Source organism: Tetrahymena thermophila (assembly GCF_000189635.1).
Source record: "Tetrahymena thermophila SB210 genomic scaffold scf_8254431, whole genome shotgun sequence".
Lineage (NCBI taxonomy): Eukaryota > Ciliophora > Oligohymenophorea > Hymenostomatida > Tetrahymenidae > Tetrahymena > Tetrahymena thermophila.
In genome coordinates, this window is record NW_002476212.1 from 1,059,459 (window position 1) to 1,076,584 (window position 17,126).

The following is a 17,126-nucleotide window of genomic DNA, read 5'->3' on the forward strand; positions in this document are numbered from 1 at the left end:
ATATATAAAATACAATAAAATAATTGTTTTATGCCAATTTTTTTCATACTTTGACGTATCTTCCAAATTGTAACCAAATTTAAGAAAAAAAATTAATCTGATCTTGTTTACTTTTAAAATAAGTATTTTTATCTATTGCGTTAAGAAAAAGAAAATTAATTATGGGTTTAACGCTCAAGAGTAGATTAAATTTATCTTTTTAATTGGGTTTTAAGGAAAAATTATTTCAGAAATTTCAATATGTATCTATAAACACACACTATTTTTTACGGTAACAGCACAATTTTATTTATTAACTCTTTAAATCGAGCAAATAAATAAAAAATTAAATAAACTAACAAGCATTATTGATCTTTTACTTGTATAAAAGAAATATTTATTGTTCATACTTTTAGAAAAGAATAATAATTATATTTTTAAGTCTTTGAATACAAAATAAATTTTTATTTTCCTTCAAACTAAGCCTTTAATTTTTTTTTCTTTTTTAAAAATTATATTCCAAATATATCTATTTTCTTGAAATTCTCTCATTTTGATAAATTTTCTTCAATCCATTTGTTAAGAAAATTTAATTATACTATTTAAAAATACACTTCTAAAAGTTTAAATAGATACTTCGATTTTTTTTTCAAAAATGCTCATTATAGATTTCTTCTAATTTTATAATACTAAACAATTTAACCCTTTTACAAATTTTAAATATACCATTTAAAGATATTCTAAAAAAAGTATATGAAGATTTCATTTTCAAAATAATCCTTACTAGATATTTTTCTTTTAATATAAAATTTAGTTTTTTAATTGTTAAAATAAAACAGTTATCAATTTTAAATTTAAAAAATATAAATTTATAATAATTTATTAAACAAAGAGGAAAAAGATGAGTTTTTAGTTTATAAATTTGCTTAAATAAGAATATAAATAAAATTTTATCTCACCACAGATAGAGTGATAAACTATTACTTAATTAAATAAAAAAATTAATTATAAAAGAAACCTATCTAAAGTGGGCACTACAGGGATAAAATTTTAACCAAAATATACATGTATCCAGATTAAAGATTGATTTTACAGTGAAAAAATTAAGTTTGGGATAAAGCTTTTAATCATCTTTAACTAGTGCTTAATTTAAAAGGGAACCTAATTTAATAGATTTTAGTTTATGACACTATTTTAAATAATTTTTTATTCCTTTCAAATAATTTGATATTTTGTATATCCAAATAATTTATTTGAAAATTTTCATTATTATATTTTTTAAATTAAAAACAAACAAATATTTTATTTGATTAGATAAAGTTCTTAAAAATATTTATTTTACTAAAGATAACTGATAGGTAGGTAAAATATTAATAAACTAAATATTTTAATTGACTTTAGAGGCATATGTTATTGAGATTTTAAGAAATGACAAAATATTTTTTATTAATTAATAAAGCTGAATTGATTCAATTTATAAGTAATTTCAAAAGATATTTTAAGATTAAAAATAAAATATTTAAAAGACTCAAATAAAATTTAAGTTAAAAATAAAGGAAAAAACAGTTTACTAAGCTCATAAACTATAAAATAAATTTAGATATCCTTTCTAAAAATAGTACTAATTTAATTAAATTAGGAATTACTACTAATAGATACTCAAATATTAATTCAGATTGAAATATTTTAAATATTTAAACGAATAACAACTAATATATTTATTATTAATCCTTTATTAATATCTCAAGATGTTTTAATCAAAGACATCTGTTCAAATAAAAAAAATTAAACTTAACTTAACTTTCTTAACTTAATTTTTTTTTTTAATTTAATAATTAAACTGATTTAAAATATAATTAATTTTGTTAATATAAAAATATATTTAATTAAGAAAAAATATATCTTATTTAATTATAATTAAAAGTTATTATTAATTTCTTTTTATTTCATAAAATCTCATTTTAATTTTACTTTTCAAAGAATAATTGCCATGGCCATGGAAATTATTTTTAGTTTTAAATTTCTTTATTATTTAAAATTTTATTTGAATTTCTACAATTAAAAATTTTTTTCTTTATATTTGCTAATGTAAAAAAAAATTGTATCTTATTTTAGGTTTTAATATACCGTAGTTTCTCATATATTAAGGACATATTCAGATAAAAACTTTTTACCAAATTTAATCCTTAATTCATAGTTTATTGAAAAAAGTCCTTAATATATGGCTTCCTTAATATATAAGAAACTACGGTATATGATTATGATAAAAATAATTGTTCAAAGAATAAGCTAATTTTCTTTTTTAAAATTAAATATAATAATTGATAACAAATTATATATAATAATTGGTATTTAACAACTAAAATTGAAAAAAATGTAAGAATTTCAATAATTCTTCTTTTAATTTATATGTGATATTGATAGATTATTCATAAATAGATAGTAATTGAATTATACTTAAAATTTGTATCAATTTTTTTAGTATTGTAACAAAAGAAAAACGAACATTTTTGGACTAATTTCTTATTAAACTTTATAATTTTCTTTTTGAAATATTTTGAATTTCTGGATTCTGTAAATAAATATTTGGTTTAAATTAATCAAATGAATTATTAATATAATATGATGCTTTAAAATTATATTAAATATTTGCAATTTAGATTACAGAATAAATTAAGCAATCATAATTGCTTTTGTAACCCTATAAAAAAGAATGTTTTCCGAAATTTTTGATAAAAATTGTTTAATAAAAGATATTCAAATTTAAATAAATTAGAAGATTTCTAGAATAATAGTATATAATTAATTACAGTTTCATATTGATATTAATTTTAAAATTTTTTATTTAAAACCAAAAATTATCATTCTATCAAATAATATTAAATAAATAAACAAATAAAAAATTAAGTGACTATTATAAAAATTTAAAATGTCAGATAAAATTATCCTTGGTTATTGGAATACACCTGGCAAAGCTCAACCTTCAAGATACTTACTTGAACTATCGGGAGTTAAATATGAAGAAGTGAGATACTCTTATCCTGCTGCAGAATGGTTTGGTAGAGACAAATATGCTTTGGGATTACCTTTTCCTAATTTGCCTTATCTCTTAGATGGGGAAGTAAAAATCACTGAGAGTGAAACCATTTTTGACTATTTAATTTAAAGATTAAATAAAGTTGAGCTTTTAGGTTAGGGAAACGATAAATACATTGTTGATAATCTTAAAAACCTGTTTTCTGATATTGGAACAAGAATGTACATTTATAGCTAGAAGGAGGGAGAAGAATAAACTAAATTCTTAAGTGAGTAAATCCTTCCTAAAATAAGAGACATTCATAAATTTTTAGGATAAAAAGAGTACTTACTAGGATATTTTACAGCTGCTGATTTGTATTTTTTATGCTTTGCAAAAGGTTTTAAAAATACTCTTCCTGATTCTTACAATGAATTTGCTGCAACTTTTAATCCATTGATATAAAGACTTGAGAATATCCCCTAAATTGCCAAGTATATTTCTGAAGGTCGTCATCCATGATTTAAAACATTTTTAATATTTATTAGTATTATTTAATGTAAAGACTTTTTATAAAATTCTTTTGTATTTTGAAATTAACTTTAAGGCGAATTTACTAATGAAATAACTTAATTAAAATATTTTCATGATCAAAAGAAATTTTTTTGAATTAAATTTTAATTTTTCTAATATTGATTCAAAAATAAAAACTTTCTTTTGAAATAATTAATAATTTTTTATCTAATTTTATTTGTTTAAAATATAGTTGATTCATTTATAAAATAATAGAACCTATTTTATTTTTAGGAATTTAATTTTGTAAATAGTTTTGATTTTGCATATTACAAAATCTTTCAATTATTTAAAATCTTTAGAAATTTATTTTATCTAATTTCAAAAATGTTTCTATTTTATTCATTATTTTTAGTTAAAATTATAATTTAAAAATAACAAAATATTTTTTAGATATTTATTTTCTTTGATAATTTATTTATAACTAGATATTTTTTAAAGATATTTTACTCTATTATATATATAAGCCAATCAAATCAATATTTTTATTTTAATGTTTTTTTTTATACTATTATTTTTTAAACTTCATTTTTTATTATCAAATATTTAGGCATAAATTTAATGAAAATATCAGTTATTTATTTTTGGTACTTTTAAAAACTAATTTTTAGGTTTTTATTAATAATTTATTGTAAATTCGGTTTTAATTCACAATAATAACTCTAAAAAATACAAGAAGTTATATTTAAATTTTTTTATATTTGCTTTATTTTTATTTCATTTTAAACCATCATTAAATAAATAATAAACGAATTCATCAAATATTTCTGAATTTTTGAGAATTTTAAATTTCTTAAAAAATTATTAATTAAAGTAGAGAAGAATAACCAAGTTTATTTATTTAGAAGAAGAAATGAATTTAGAAAACATTATTGAATTTTAACCTGGCAAGTTGCTTAATAAGAGTCTCAAATATTAGAGAATTCTTAAAAAATGATTATAACTTTTTTAAAATTCAAAGATTTAAAGAATTTTTAAAAGTACCTTTTATTAATAAATAAAAGCCATGCTAATTCAATCTGAAAATAAATTTTAATATTTAAAAATCGTTTGCAAGTAAGAGATTTAGGAGATACTGTTAAACTTATGAGCAGAATAATAGCAAAAAGAAAGATTAATTAAGATCACCATTGAGGAAATAAATTAAAAATACCTTTCTAAAAACATCCCCAATTTAATTAAGTTAGGAATTGCTAATAGTTATTCACAAATATCAATTCAGAAATCATTTATATTGATTTCAAAAAGCTTAAAATAAGAATCCTGTTGAAATAAGAAGACTTTAACTTAGGCTAGTTAGTATATATCAAACACTAAAAAGCTAAGTTTAGAAGAATCCAAAAAATATTATAATGAATTCATAAATGAGCTAAATATTAAATAAATTAAATTGTGACGTGCACATTTTATTTATTGTTTTTTATATTTTTTTAGATTTAATCCAATAAATAAATTCATTCATTTCAATTTTTTTCATAAATGTTAAAAATATTAGATTATCAAAACTTGAACTCTCTATAACGTTGTTTTTAATTTAATATATATTATAACTAGCTGTAGCATATAGCCTCTCATATAGAACATATTTTAGATGATAAGATAAAAAATTTATGCTTAAACTAAAGTTCACATTTCAATTTTTAAAAAATCTGTATGATAATATTGTTAAAGTTCCACAAATATTTTTCAATTTATTTCGATAGATAAACTTATATTTTAATTAATTTTAACTTTATTATTTTATTCTTATCAGATAAGTTCACTAATATGATCATTTGTTTGATTAATTTTTACAAAAGTTAATGAATTCAAAAAATATATTTTCAATAAATAATCATTTTATATGATTTTTAAAAACAAGGATCAATATAAAATAAATTCACAATAGAATGGTAGTTTTTTTTTGAAAGATTTTGTTCTTGAATAAAACCTTCTTTTAGATATTTTTTTATTTTATTTATTTTTAAAATCTTCTATTGATATGAGGTATTTAGATAGGTTTTAATTTTTTCTATCTTTGTAAAAAAAGAAATAGCAGAGAATAATTAGGTTTGATTTAATATCTAAATCTTTTGTTTAAAATTTATCATAAATAAGGTTCATTTCATAGCATGTCTTATTTTTTCTATTTTCTATAGTAAGTGATTAGTATAAAACCTGGTAAAACCTAAAAATCTTAAATAAAAGTATTATAGATCTAGCTGAAAGAGAATTAGTCCAGAATATTGTGAGAAGTAAATTAAATTTGACTCTTTTGAAATCTGATTAATCTGCTACGTTAACAATTAAATTTAAAAATAAGAACTTTTATAGAATAGTTAAATAAATAAAAAGAGAGAATGTATAGAACATATTCGAATAAATTCCATGAACAGAGAATCTAATTTGAAATGAATCAAGAAAGAAGATCTTCTAGAAAAATTGAGATTATAACAATTTACATAAAAATAATACGATTTAATTATCTAAATCATGACTGATCATTATAAATACTCCACCAAAAAGATATTAGATTAGTCAATAATAAATAAAACAAAACAAAATAAATTAAATAACAAATAAAACACACTAATCTTTAAAATAAAATGGCTGATAAAATTGTTCTTGGTTATTGGGCTGGTCCTGGTAAGGCTCAACCTTCCAGATATTTACTTGAAATCTCAGGAGTTAAATACGAAGAAGTCAGATACACTAATCCTGCTGATTGGTTTGGAAAAGACAAGTATGCCTTAGGATTATCTTTCCCTAACTTACCTTACCTTTTAGATGGAGATGTAAAAATCACTGAAAGTGAAACTATCTTTGATTACTTGATCCACAGACTCAACAAAACAGAACTTTTAGGCAAGGATAATGATAAGTACACTGTAGATACTCTCAGAAACCTCTTTTCTGATATTGGCACCAGATTGTACATGCTTACTTAAAAGGAAGGTGATGACAAAACTAAATTCTTAAACGAATAAGTTCTTCCTAAGATTAAAGATATCCACAAATTCTTAGGACATAAGGAATATCTTTTAGGATATTTCACTGCTGCTGACCTTTACTTCTTAAGTTTCGCTAGAGGTTTTAAGGCTAATCTCCCTGAAGCTTACAAAGAATTTGCTGCAACCTTCGATCCTTTGGTAACTAGACTTGAAGCCATTCCTTAAATTGCTGCTTATATTTCAGAAAAGCGTCATCCTTGATTAATAATATATCTATATAATAGAATAAATGTGAAGTATTTCATAGTTTTCATGTTTAAAATTGTATTTGCTAATTTTTTAAAAGGATTTTTAAACAATTATTTCCTTCATGCATTCATTTTAATTCACTCCTCAAATCAAAGGATTACCCCCCTTTTAAATATACTTAATAGATAATAAAACAAGTAAAAGAAATTTAAAATAAAGCTTGCCCAAAAAAGAAATATAAATCGATGTCAATTAAAATAAAGTATGAATACAATAAAGTGAATTATTCAAAAATATATTTATTTACCAAAGTATTTTATTTCTATAAAAAAGATCTTAATTAATTAAATAAAATACGTTTTTCAGTCATAATGCTTTAAATTTAGAAATATATCTATCTATCTATCTATCTATCTATCTATCTATCTATCTATCTTTTAATTGCAATATTGTGCAATACTTCTAAATCAGAATTTCTGATAATTGCCCAATATATTATCAATTTTTAATTCTTGCTATATAATAGAATTCCTACTTCGATATAAAATTAAATCAAATCATATTTTATCGTCTATTTCAAATTCATTTAAAAATAAATAAATAGACAAGACAAATAGATTTATCAATGAAAATAATGGTTTTAACTATCTTAAGAATTAATTTTATTTCACAAATAAAAAAAAATATTAACAAATCTTGAATAAATCAAAGAATGTTATTTGCTTTAAGTTAGCAAAACCTATTTTAGAATCAATCAACATTTTAAACATAAAAATAACTATAAAAATATTCTCTGATTATATTTATGTAAACTCACAATTAAGAGATTATTGGAATATCTCTTTCATATTCATCTAGTTATTCTTTTACTGTGCTATTTACAAAGGAATCAGGAATACTACCTTTAGGATCTACAAGCAAGTATGTCTCCATTTTAGTTTAGTTATCTGATATTTTTTCAAAAAATTAAATATTGATTACAGCTTTAGCTCTAACACATCCTTTAACTGTTTGAGCCTTAGGATGATTGTCAATATCAACACAAACTATGACTGATAGATTTTAATTTAGCTATTCTTAATGTTATTGATATAATAAATCTCTTGCACTCACTAAAAACATTGATTTATTCTTGTAATAAACTACGCAATTATCATTATCAATAGTTTCAACGAGCTAGAGGATGTCAATTGAAGGTCTTACCTTTTTTTGAGATTCAAAATCTTCTTAGTAGTATTTTCTGACCTTTTCAACATTCTAATTTATTATTCCTTAAATTTTGACAAGTTTCAAAGAGTAATCTTTGTATTTGATGGTCTCTAAAGAAAAAACTTTTCCATTACTTTCTTTTTTCCATCCTTGTAAATCTCTAAGATTTAATCCTTCTTAGATCTTCTATTAAATTTATTAAGTAGTAGAATTTATCATTCAAAGGCTTTGTGAATTTTATCAGAATATTTTTATTTTTTAAAAACTTTATTATTAAATTTTGAGAATGCATAAAATGCTTATTTAATAATACAAATACGATACATTTCTAATAAAATTTGTCCTATAAATAAATGTAATTTACTTTGTTATATTTATTTTTACATTTTAATAGATTCAATTACTATTTATTGTTTATGAATATAATTTATTCAAAGTGTTTATTTAAATGTTAAATTACCTACCACTTTCTAACTTTATTATCAAATGAAATTTATTTAATAAATTAAATTAAAGATAATTTCTAAAAATATTATATTTTAAAATATTTGCAATAAATATAAACACTATCTTTAAATTAGCAAAAAGAAATTTTTAAAAAATTTCTTTTTTAATCTGTGTCAAAGTGAAATAAAATAAATGTGAGGATATTATCTAGAATTTAAAGTTAGAAAGTAATAGGGATAAAGGTTGCTTATATTAAATAGATTTATAGCTAAATTAAAATGCTTGTTTATAATTTTATTAAATTAATTTTTATTGTTAAATTTTTAAGCTAAGGATTTATTAGATTAAAAATAACAACTTTTAATAAAATTTTAACAAAATAGCTGATATTTGTTTTAAAAATTGGTTTATAGAAAATCAATATAGCACATTTATTTAATTCCTATTTAAACTATGAATTTAATCAAAATATTCGACTGAAACTTCTTTCATTACTTAAAAATTAAATTTACAATTTAAAATTTTATTTTTTTTTACCAAAGCTTTATTTTTTATGAAAAATATTATTAATTTTTTTGAATTAAAGTTTAATTGATTTAAAAAGCATAGAATATTTATAATTTATAATAGTTTTTGAAATATTTCAAATTTAAAATTGATATATCAGCTTGGGTTTCAATCTAAAATTTGAAATTTATAGAAATTTCTTAAATTTAATTTCAAAAAAAATTTTAATTCAATTATTAATCAAATTCAATATTTATTTTCTTTTTTTAAGAATAATTAAGAAAAATTTCAAAAAATTAAAATTTGCAATCAGATAAATTTTCAAAATTATTTTCTTTTTTGAAAAATTAAAATTTCTTTAAAAATATTAATCAATAACTTAATGATAATTTAATATTAAAAATTATCTATTGCTATTCATGAAATTGAAATATGATTATCAGAAGTAAATGAGGATGTGGATGAAACATATTTTAAATGAATTATTGCCATTTGCAGTTTTTTTTTATTAATCCTTTATTAATCTCTCAAGGTACCTTAATCAAAGACATCTGTTCAAATAAAAAAAATTAAACTTAACTTAATTTATTTTTAAAACTTAATAATTAAGCTGATTTAAAAAATAATTTAATCAATTCATTGTGTTAATACAAAAATATTTTAATTAAGAAAATATATATCTTATTTAATTATAATTAAAAGTTATTATTAATTTCATTTTATTTCATAAAATCTCATTTTTATATTTATTTTTCAAAGAATAATTGTTATGGTAATTATTTTTATTAGGATTAAATTACTTTATTTTTATTTAATTAAAATTTTTTTTTTTGCTTGTTTATGTAAAAAATAAAATTGTATCTTATCTTTCGGTTTTAATGTATTTGTGATTAAAATTATTTGTTTATTGAATAAGCTAATTTTCTTTTTTTAAATTAAATAAAAAAAAATTTCAAAATATCAATAATAATAGGTATTTTTTAACAACTAAAAATTGAAAAAAAATGTAACAATTTCAATTGTTTTTCTTTTATTTTATTTGTGATATTGATAGATTATTCTTAAGTAGATAATAATTGAATTATATTTAAAATTTGTATGAATTTTTTTAGTATTGTAACAAAAAAAACGAACATTTTTAAATTAATTTCTTAATAAAATTTATAATTTTCTTTTTCAAATATTTTGAATTTCTGGATTCTATAAATAAATATTTGGTTTAAATTAATCAAATGAAATAGTAATAAATTATGCAATACACTTATATTAAATATTTACAATTTAGATTACAAAATAAATTAAGTATGATTACTTTTTTTAACCCTAAAAAAAAGAATGTTAAGTGACTATTATAAAAACTTTTTAAAAATGTCAGAAAAAATTACCCTTGGCTGTTGGAATACACTTGGCAAAGCTCAACCTTCAAGATACTTACTTGAACTATCGGGAGTTAAATATGAAGAATTTAGATACTCTTATCCTGCTGTAGAATGATTTGGTAGAGACAAATATGTTTTGGGATTACCTTTTCCTAATTTACCTTATCTCTTAGATGGGGAAGTAATAATCACTGAGAGTGAAACCACTTTTGACTATTTAATTTAAAGATTAAATAAAGTTGAGCTTTTAGGTTAGGGAAACGATATATACATTGTTGATAAGCTTAAAAATATGTTTTCTGATATTGGAACGAGAATGTACAATTATAGCTAGAAGGAGGGAGAAGAATAAACTAAATTCTTAAGTGAGTAAATCCTTCCTAAAATAAGAGACATTCATAAAATTTTAGGTAAAAAAGAGTACTTACTTAGATATTTTACAGCTGCTGATTTGTATTTCTTATGCTTTGCAAAAGGATTTAAAAATACTCTTCCTGATTCTTACAATGAATTTGCTGTAACTTTTAATTCATTGATATCAAGACTTGAGAATATCCCCTAAATTGAATGCTAAGTATATTTCAGAAGGTCATCCATCATCCATGAATTAAAATACTTTTTATATTTAATAGTATTATTTAATTTAAAAACTTTTTATAAAATTCTTTTGTATTTAGAAATTAGCTTTAAGGTGAATTTACAAATATAATAACTTAATTAAAATATGTTCATGATCTAAAGAAATTAATTTGAATTAAATTCTAATTTTAATTATTCATAAATTTTTATCTAATTTGATTTGTTTGTTAAAAATATAGTTGATTCACTTATAAAATTATAGAAATTATTTTATTTTTAGGATTTTAATTATCAAATAGTTTTTATTTTGAATATAACAAAATCTTTCAACTATTTAAGGTCATTTTAAATTTATTTTGTTTAATTTCAATAGTATTTCTATTTTATTCAATTTTTTTCAGTTAAATTTATTTTATAAAAATAACAAAATATTTTTTAGAGCTTTTTTTATTCTTTTTTGATAATTTATTTATAATAAGATATATTTCAAAGATTTATAATTCAATTAATAAATTAAACCCTTCAAATCAATATATTTTATTTTAATGTTTTTTTGTTTATGCTTTTACTTTTTAAACTTCTTTTTTTATTATCAAATATATGAGGATAAATTTAAAGAAAATAGCAATTATTTATATTTAGTACAATAAAAAAGTATTTATTTGGTTTCTTTATTGTAAATTCATGACAAATAATCTAAAAATATAAGGGGTTATATATAAATATTTATTGTTTACTTAACTTATGAAATTTTAAATGACGTAGTAAATTTAAACCTTGTGAGAAATAGTTATTAGCTTAAATGCTTATAATACGTATTACCTCAAAAATAAAAAAAGAGAATTACTTTTAAATTATTGTTATGAATATATTTTTATTTGCTTTCTTTTTGTTTCATTTAAAACGATTCTAAAGTTGTAAACGGACTCATCGAATTTCTAAATTTTTGAGATTTTTTAAATTTCTTAAAAAATTATTAATTAAAGTAGAGAAGAATAATCAAGTTTATTTAGAAGAAGAAATGTATTTTTAAAACGTTATTGAATTTTAACCTGGTAAGTTGCTTAATAACAGATATTTTATAGATAAAAAACTTGGCGAGGGTTCTTTTGGGCGTGTGTATAAGGCTTTAGATTAAAAATCTAATGAGGTAGTTGCAATAAAGTAATACCTTATTAAAGGTTTTATAGATAATCCTAAGTTACAATAGCTTTTTAATCAAGAGTTAAAAATACTGAAGTAACTTAATAGCAAGCATGTAATAAGATACATAGATGATTTTTCTAATAGCGATTCTCACTTCTTAGTTTTAGAGTACTGTAATTAGGGAGACCTTGGTTAACTTTTAACTAGAAAAAAAGATAAAAAGGAAAATATTTCAGAATAAGAAGTTATTGGTTACTTTAAGTAGATATTAAGCGGTCTTTAAGAACTTCACAAGCATTTAGTGGTGCATAGAGAGTAAAAATTATCATAATAGCATTGTGTTTTATCTATAATTTTAAAATAAAACTAGCCTTAAGTTAGATAACATTCTTATATCCTAAAATTGTTTAAAGATTGCTGATTTTGGTTTTGCTAAAAGCTTTGATAATACAAAAGAAGTAACTCTAACTACTTTAGGAACTTAAACAAATATGGCTCCTGAAGTTTTGGAAGAGAAACCCTATGGTATGGAAGTTGATGTTTACAGGTTTGTGTTTTATTTATTTATTTATTTTCTCTTTTATTTCAATAAATTGTTAAACCTAAATAAAAAATAATTATTTGCATATAAAGTTTAGGGGTGTTGTTGTATTAGCTTTTATATGGATATCTTCCTTATAGATGTGATAATTATGATGATCTTAAAAGGAACATAAAAAAAAGTATTTAGAATATTAATTTTGATGATCCTAGTGTTAAAATTTCCAAAGAAATGAGAAATCTTCTCTAAAGAATGATTTGCTATGATAGAAGATAGCGTATTAGATGGGATTAAATATATTAGCATGAATTATTATAGTAAGATTCTTAAGCAAACAGCATAGTTCTACCAGGAAGTATTATGTAAATGCCTAACCATAAGTAAGAGGCTATAGATCTTTACCGAAAATTTAAAAACTTGATGATAACAGATGAAAATACTGAATTAAAAGAAGTTGATGCAAAGTAATATCAAAAAGATCTAAATTTATCTACTATAAGTGAAGTTAGCTCATCAAGATCTGACGATTCCAACGATTATTAATAATTAAAAAAGAAAATCGAAGAGCAAGAATAAACAGCTAAATGTATTGAAGATACTATATAAAAATATGAGCAATATAAATTAGTAAAATTTTAAAAAATTAAATTAAAATATTTTTTTTATTTCTTAAAATATTTTTAAACACTTATAAAAATTAAAATAGAAGCTAATATAGATATTTTAGACTTTTATGCACAACTGCTAAATAGTAAAAACAATAAGAAATAGAATTATACAATTGGCTTTAGCTAAACAAGCATATATGATGGCCTCAAATATTAGTAAAAGCTTAAAAAATGATTAAAACTTCTTTAAAGTTCAATACTTTGAAGAATTTTTAAAACTACCTTTTTATTAGTAAATAAAAGCTGAACTTATTCAATCTGAAATGGATTTTGAAAGATTATACTTAGCTTGCAAGCAAGAGATTTAACAGACTCTGTAAAACTTATGTGTAGAATAATAGAAAAAAGAAAAATTAATTATGGTTATCAACGAGGAAATAAATTAAAAAAACCTTTCTAACAACATCCCCGATTTAATTAATTTAGGAATTGCTAATAGCTACTCCAATATAAATTCAGATTTAGATACTTTAAAAAATTTAAACTCCAACTTATTAGCTGTTTATTATTAATCATTTATACTGGTTTCAGGATGCTTAAAGTAAGAATCCCTGTTTAAATAAGAAGATTTTAACTTAAGTTATTACATATTAAACATTAAAAAGCTAAGTTTAGAAGAATCCAAAAAACAATTTGATGAATTAATAAATGAGCTCAATATTAAATAAATTAAATTATGAAATTGCACATTCTATTAGTTATTTTTTTATATTTTTTAAATTTAATCTAATAATTAAATTCATTCATTTCATTTATTTTCAAAACAATATTTTTTGATTAAGCCTTAATTAATTATCTCAAAATTAATTTAACTTTTTTTTCTTGATGGTCTTAAATTTTATTTTATTTAAAAATATTACATTATTAATACTTAAACTATCTAACCTTGTCCTTAATTTAATATATATGATACCAGCTTTAGCAAATGCCCTCTCATATAGAATATTAGTTTGCTGATATCATAAAAATGTATGCACATTTACACTAGAGTTAGCATTCGAATTTATTCTAAATGCCTATACTAATATTGAATATGATAAATGAATTTATTGTTTATATATGGAATTGTATTTCAAAATATATATCTTTTTCTTCATATTTTATGCCATGAAAGATAAAAAAAATTCCACTAAAATTTTTCAATTTATTTCATTAGATAAACTAATATTTTAAATAATTTTAACTTTATTATTATATTTTTATTAGATAAATTCACTATTAAATTTTTTTTGATTATATTTTTACAAAAGTTAGTTAATTTTAAAAATATATATTCAATTCATTATCATTTAATATGATTTTTAATTTAAAACAATTATCAATAAAAAATAAATTCTCAAAATAAAAATTTTAGTTATTTTTGTAGATTTTGTACTTTAATTAAAATCTTCTTTTAGATATTTTTTATTTTATTTTTACAATTATTTGTTGTTATGAGGTTTTTAGTTAAGTTTTAATTTTTTTATATTTGCAAGGTTAAAATAGATTTGATTTAATATATAAATCATTTGCTTAAAGTTTATCATAAGTTTCATTTCATAGATTATTTTATTTTTTCTATTCTTGATTGTAAGATATTTTTAAAAAAGTGTAGATTCTAGTAAAACATAAACATTTAAAATAAATTTTTGATTGATTTAGCCGATATAGAATTAGTCCAGAATATTCATCAATAATTTGTGTTTTAGCCTCAGGCATAAATAATTGCTTGAAGTATTGAGTAAATTAATTTTTAAACTTTTAAAATATAGATGGTTAATTTGCTACATTTATAATTAAATTTAAAATAGATTTTCAAAATAATAGTTATTTTTGTAGGATTTATTTTATTCTTTTATTAAAATCTTCTTTTTGATATTTTTTATTTTATTTTTACAATCATCCCTTGATATGAGATGTTTAGTTAGGCTTTAATTTTTTCTATATTTGCAAGGTAAAAATAGATTTGATTTAATATATAAATATTTTGCTTAAAGTCTATAAAAAGTTTCATTTCATAGATTGACTTATTTTTTCAGTTTTTGATAGTAAGGTATTTTTAAAAAAGTGAAGGTTCTAGTAAAATCTAAACATTTATAATAAAAGTTGTATTGATTTAGCAGACATAGAATAAGTCCAGAATATTGAGAGAAGTAAATTAATTTTTATTCTTTTGAAATCTGGTTAATAATTTAATTCAAAAATAAGTAATTTAAGTATTATAAATGAAAGAATCTATCAAAAATTTTCCAATAAATTCTATTAATAGAGTATCATATTTGAAATAAATCAAGAAAGAAAGAAACAAGATCTTCTAGAAAAAATGAGATTTTAACAATTTACATTCAGATAATCCTATTTAATTATCAAAATCATTACTGATCATTATAAATACTCCAACAAAAAGATATTAGAATAGTTAATAATAAATAAAACAAAATAAATTAAATAAAAATAAAACACTCTAATCTTTAAAATAAAATGGCTTATAAAATTGTTCTTGGTTATTGGGCTGGTCCTGGTAAGGCTCAACCTGCTAGATATTTACTTGAAATCTCAGGAGTTAAATACTAAGATGTCAGATATTCTAAACCTGCTGATTGGTTTGGAAAAGATAAGTATGCCTTAGGATTACCTTTCCCCAACTTACCTTACCTTATAGATGGAGATGTAAAAATCACTGAAAGTGAAACTATCTTTGATTACTTGATTCATAAACTCAACAAAACATAACTTTTAGGCTAGGATAATGATAAGTACACTGTAGATACTCTCAGAAATCTTATTGGTGATATTGGTACTAGATTGTAAATGCTTACTTAAAAGGAAGGAGATGACAAAACTAAATTCTTAAATGAATAAGTTCTTCCTAAGATTAAAGATATCCACAAATTCTTAGGACATAAGGAATATCTTTTAGGATATTTCACTGCTGCTGACCTTTACTTCTTAAGTTTCGCTAGAAATCTAAAGAAATTTTACCCTGAGACTTACTAAGAATTTGCTCTAACCTTTGATGGTTTGGTAACTAGACTTGAAGCCATTCCTTAAATCGCTGCTTACATTTCAGAAAAGCGTCATCCTTGATTAATAATATATCTTCCTATCTATACTGTAGAATAAATGTGAAGTATTTTTTAATTTTCATGTTTAAAATTGTATTTTTTAATTTTTTTAAAGCATATCTTTAAAGATTATTTCTTTCATGCATTAATTTTAAATCAATCAACAAATCAAAGGATTATCCCATTTAAATATTATTTTATATTCTATTCAATTTTTATAATTTTAAAATTTATATTTTTTTTAGATTTTTCTTCATTTTAATTAAATCATCTTACCAATCTTAAAAAAGAGGCCTTCCATATCTCAGCTTGATGACAAAAGAAATTTTATTTTTTCATCATTATTCAATTACGAAGTATCTGTTTTCGTATCCTGTATTGATTAGTAGCGTGAACATGTATCTCTATCCTTCTCTTGAACTTTCTTTAATATTTTTGTTTTAATCAAAATTATACCTATGCATTCTTTGTTTTTATTTCCTAAAGAATCCTAATCGGCCATCATTGATTGATAAGTTAAAAAGATTTTCGATTTTCAATTTTTCTAGTAATTTGATTTGCTTGTTTTTGATTACTTATTTAATTCTAAAAATTCCTATTTTTATTTTTTACCTCTGTAATCAACGTCTGTTGGTCCTTTCCAGTTTGATTATATAATGTAATTTACCTCCTGTTCTGATGTGTTCGTTCTCTTTGATTACAATTTATTTTTACTCAAAATTTGACAAAAGGTTTTCAATTTTCAAAAAAATTTTTCAAAATTTAATAAAAATAGGCTGATAAAAAAAATTAAAAAATAGAAAGTGTAAAATTAGCTTTAAATCATAAAAGTTAAATGAAATATCACGATCTGTACCTA

General features: G+C 20.4%; 5 protein-coding genes across 5 annotated transcripts; 4 read left to right on the forward strand and 1 right to left on the reverse strand. All coding sequences in view use genetic code 6, as the record gives it.

The window, feature by feature from the left end:
* Positions 1–2,908: 2,908 nt before the first annotated feature.
* Positions 2,909–3,517, forward strand: TTHERM_00569210 (glutathione S-transferase, amine-terminal domain protein; the record flags this gene model as incomplete). The annotated part of the gene is made up of 1 exon (XM_001027627.1): positions 2,909–3,517. The coding sequence occupies one exon, from the start codon at positions 2,909–2,911 to the stop codon at positions 3,515–3,517; it is 609 nt and encodes a 202-aa protein (XP_001027627.1).
* A 2,636-nt stretch (positions 3,518–6,153) lies between these two features.
* TTHERM_00569200 (glutathione S-transferase, amine-terminal domain protein) lies at positions 6,154–6,759 on the forward strand (the record flags this gene model as incomplete). The annotated part of the gene is made up of 1 exon (XM_001027626.3): positions 6,154–6,759. The coding sequence occupies one exon, from the start codon at positions 6,154–6,156 to the stop codon at positions 6,757–6,759; it is 606 nt and encodes a 201-aa protein (XP_001027626.1).
* Positions 6,760–7,560: 801 nt separating this feature from the next.
* TTHERM_00569190 (START domain protein) lies at positions 7,561–8,175 on the reverse strand (the record flags this gene model as incomplete). The annotated part of the gene is made up of 1 exon (XM_001027625.1): positions 7,561–8,175. One exon carries the CDS (start codon positions 8,173–8,175, stop codon positions 7,561–7,563), a length of 615 nt encoding a protein of 204 aa, XP_001027625.1.
* A 3,714-nt stretch (positions 8,176–11,889) lies between these two features.
* On the forward strand, positions 11,890–13,903 carry TTHERM_00569170 (Serine/Threonine kinase domain protein; the record flags this gene model as incomplete). Its single annotated transcript, XM_001027623.2, has 4 exons — positions 11,890–12,329; positions 12,385–12,561; positions 12,648–13,182; positions 13,262–13,903. The coding sequence occupies 4 exons, from the start codon at positions 11,890–11,892 to the stop codon at positions 13,901–13,903; spliced, it is 1,794 nt and encodes a 597-aa protein (XP_001027623.2).
* A 1,780-nt stretch (positions 13,904–15,683) lies between these two features.
* Positions 15,684–16,289, forward strand: TTHERM_00569160 (glutathione S-transferase, amine-terminal domain protein; the record flags this gene model as incomplete). The annotated part of the gene is made up of 1 exon (XM_001027622.1): positions 15,684–16,289. One exon carries the CDS (start codon positions 15,684–15,686, stop codon positions 16,287–16,289), a length of 606 nt encoding a protein of 201 aa, XP_001027622.1.
* Between the last annotated feature and the right edge of the window lie 837 nt (positions 16,290–17,126).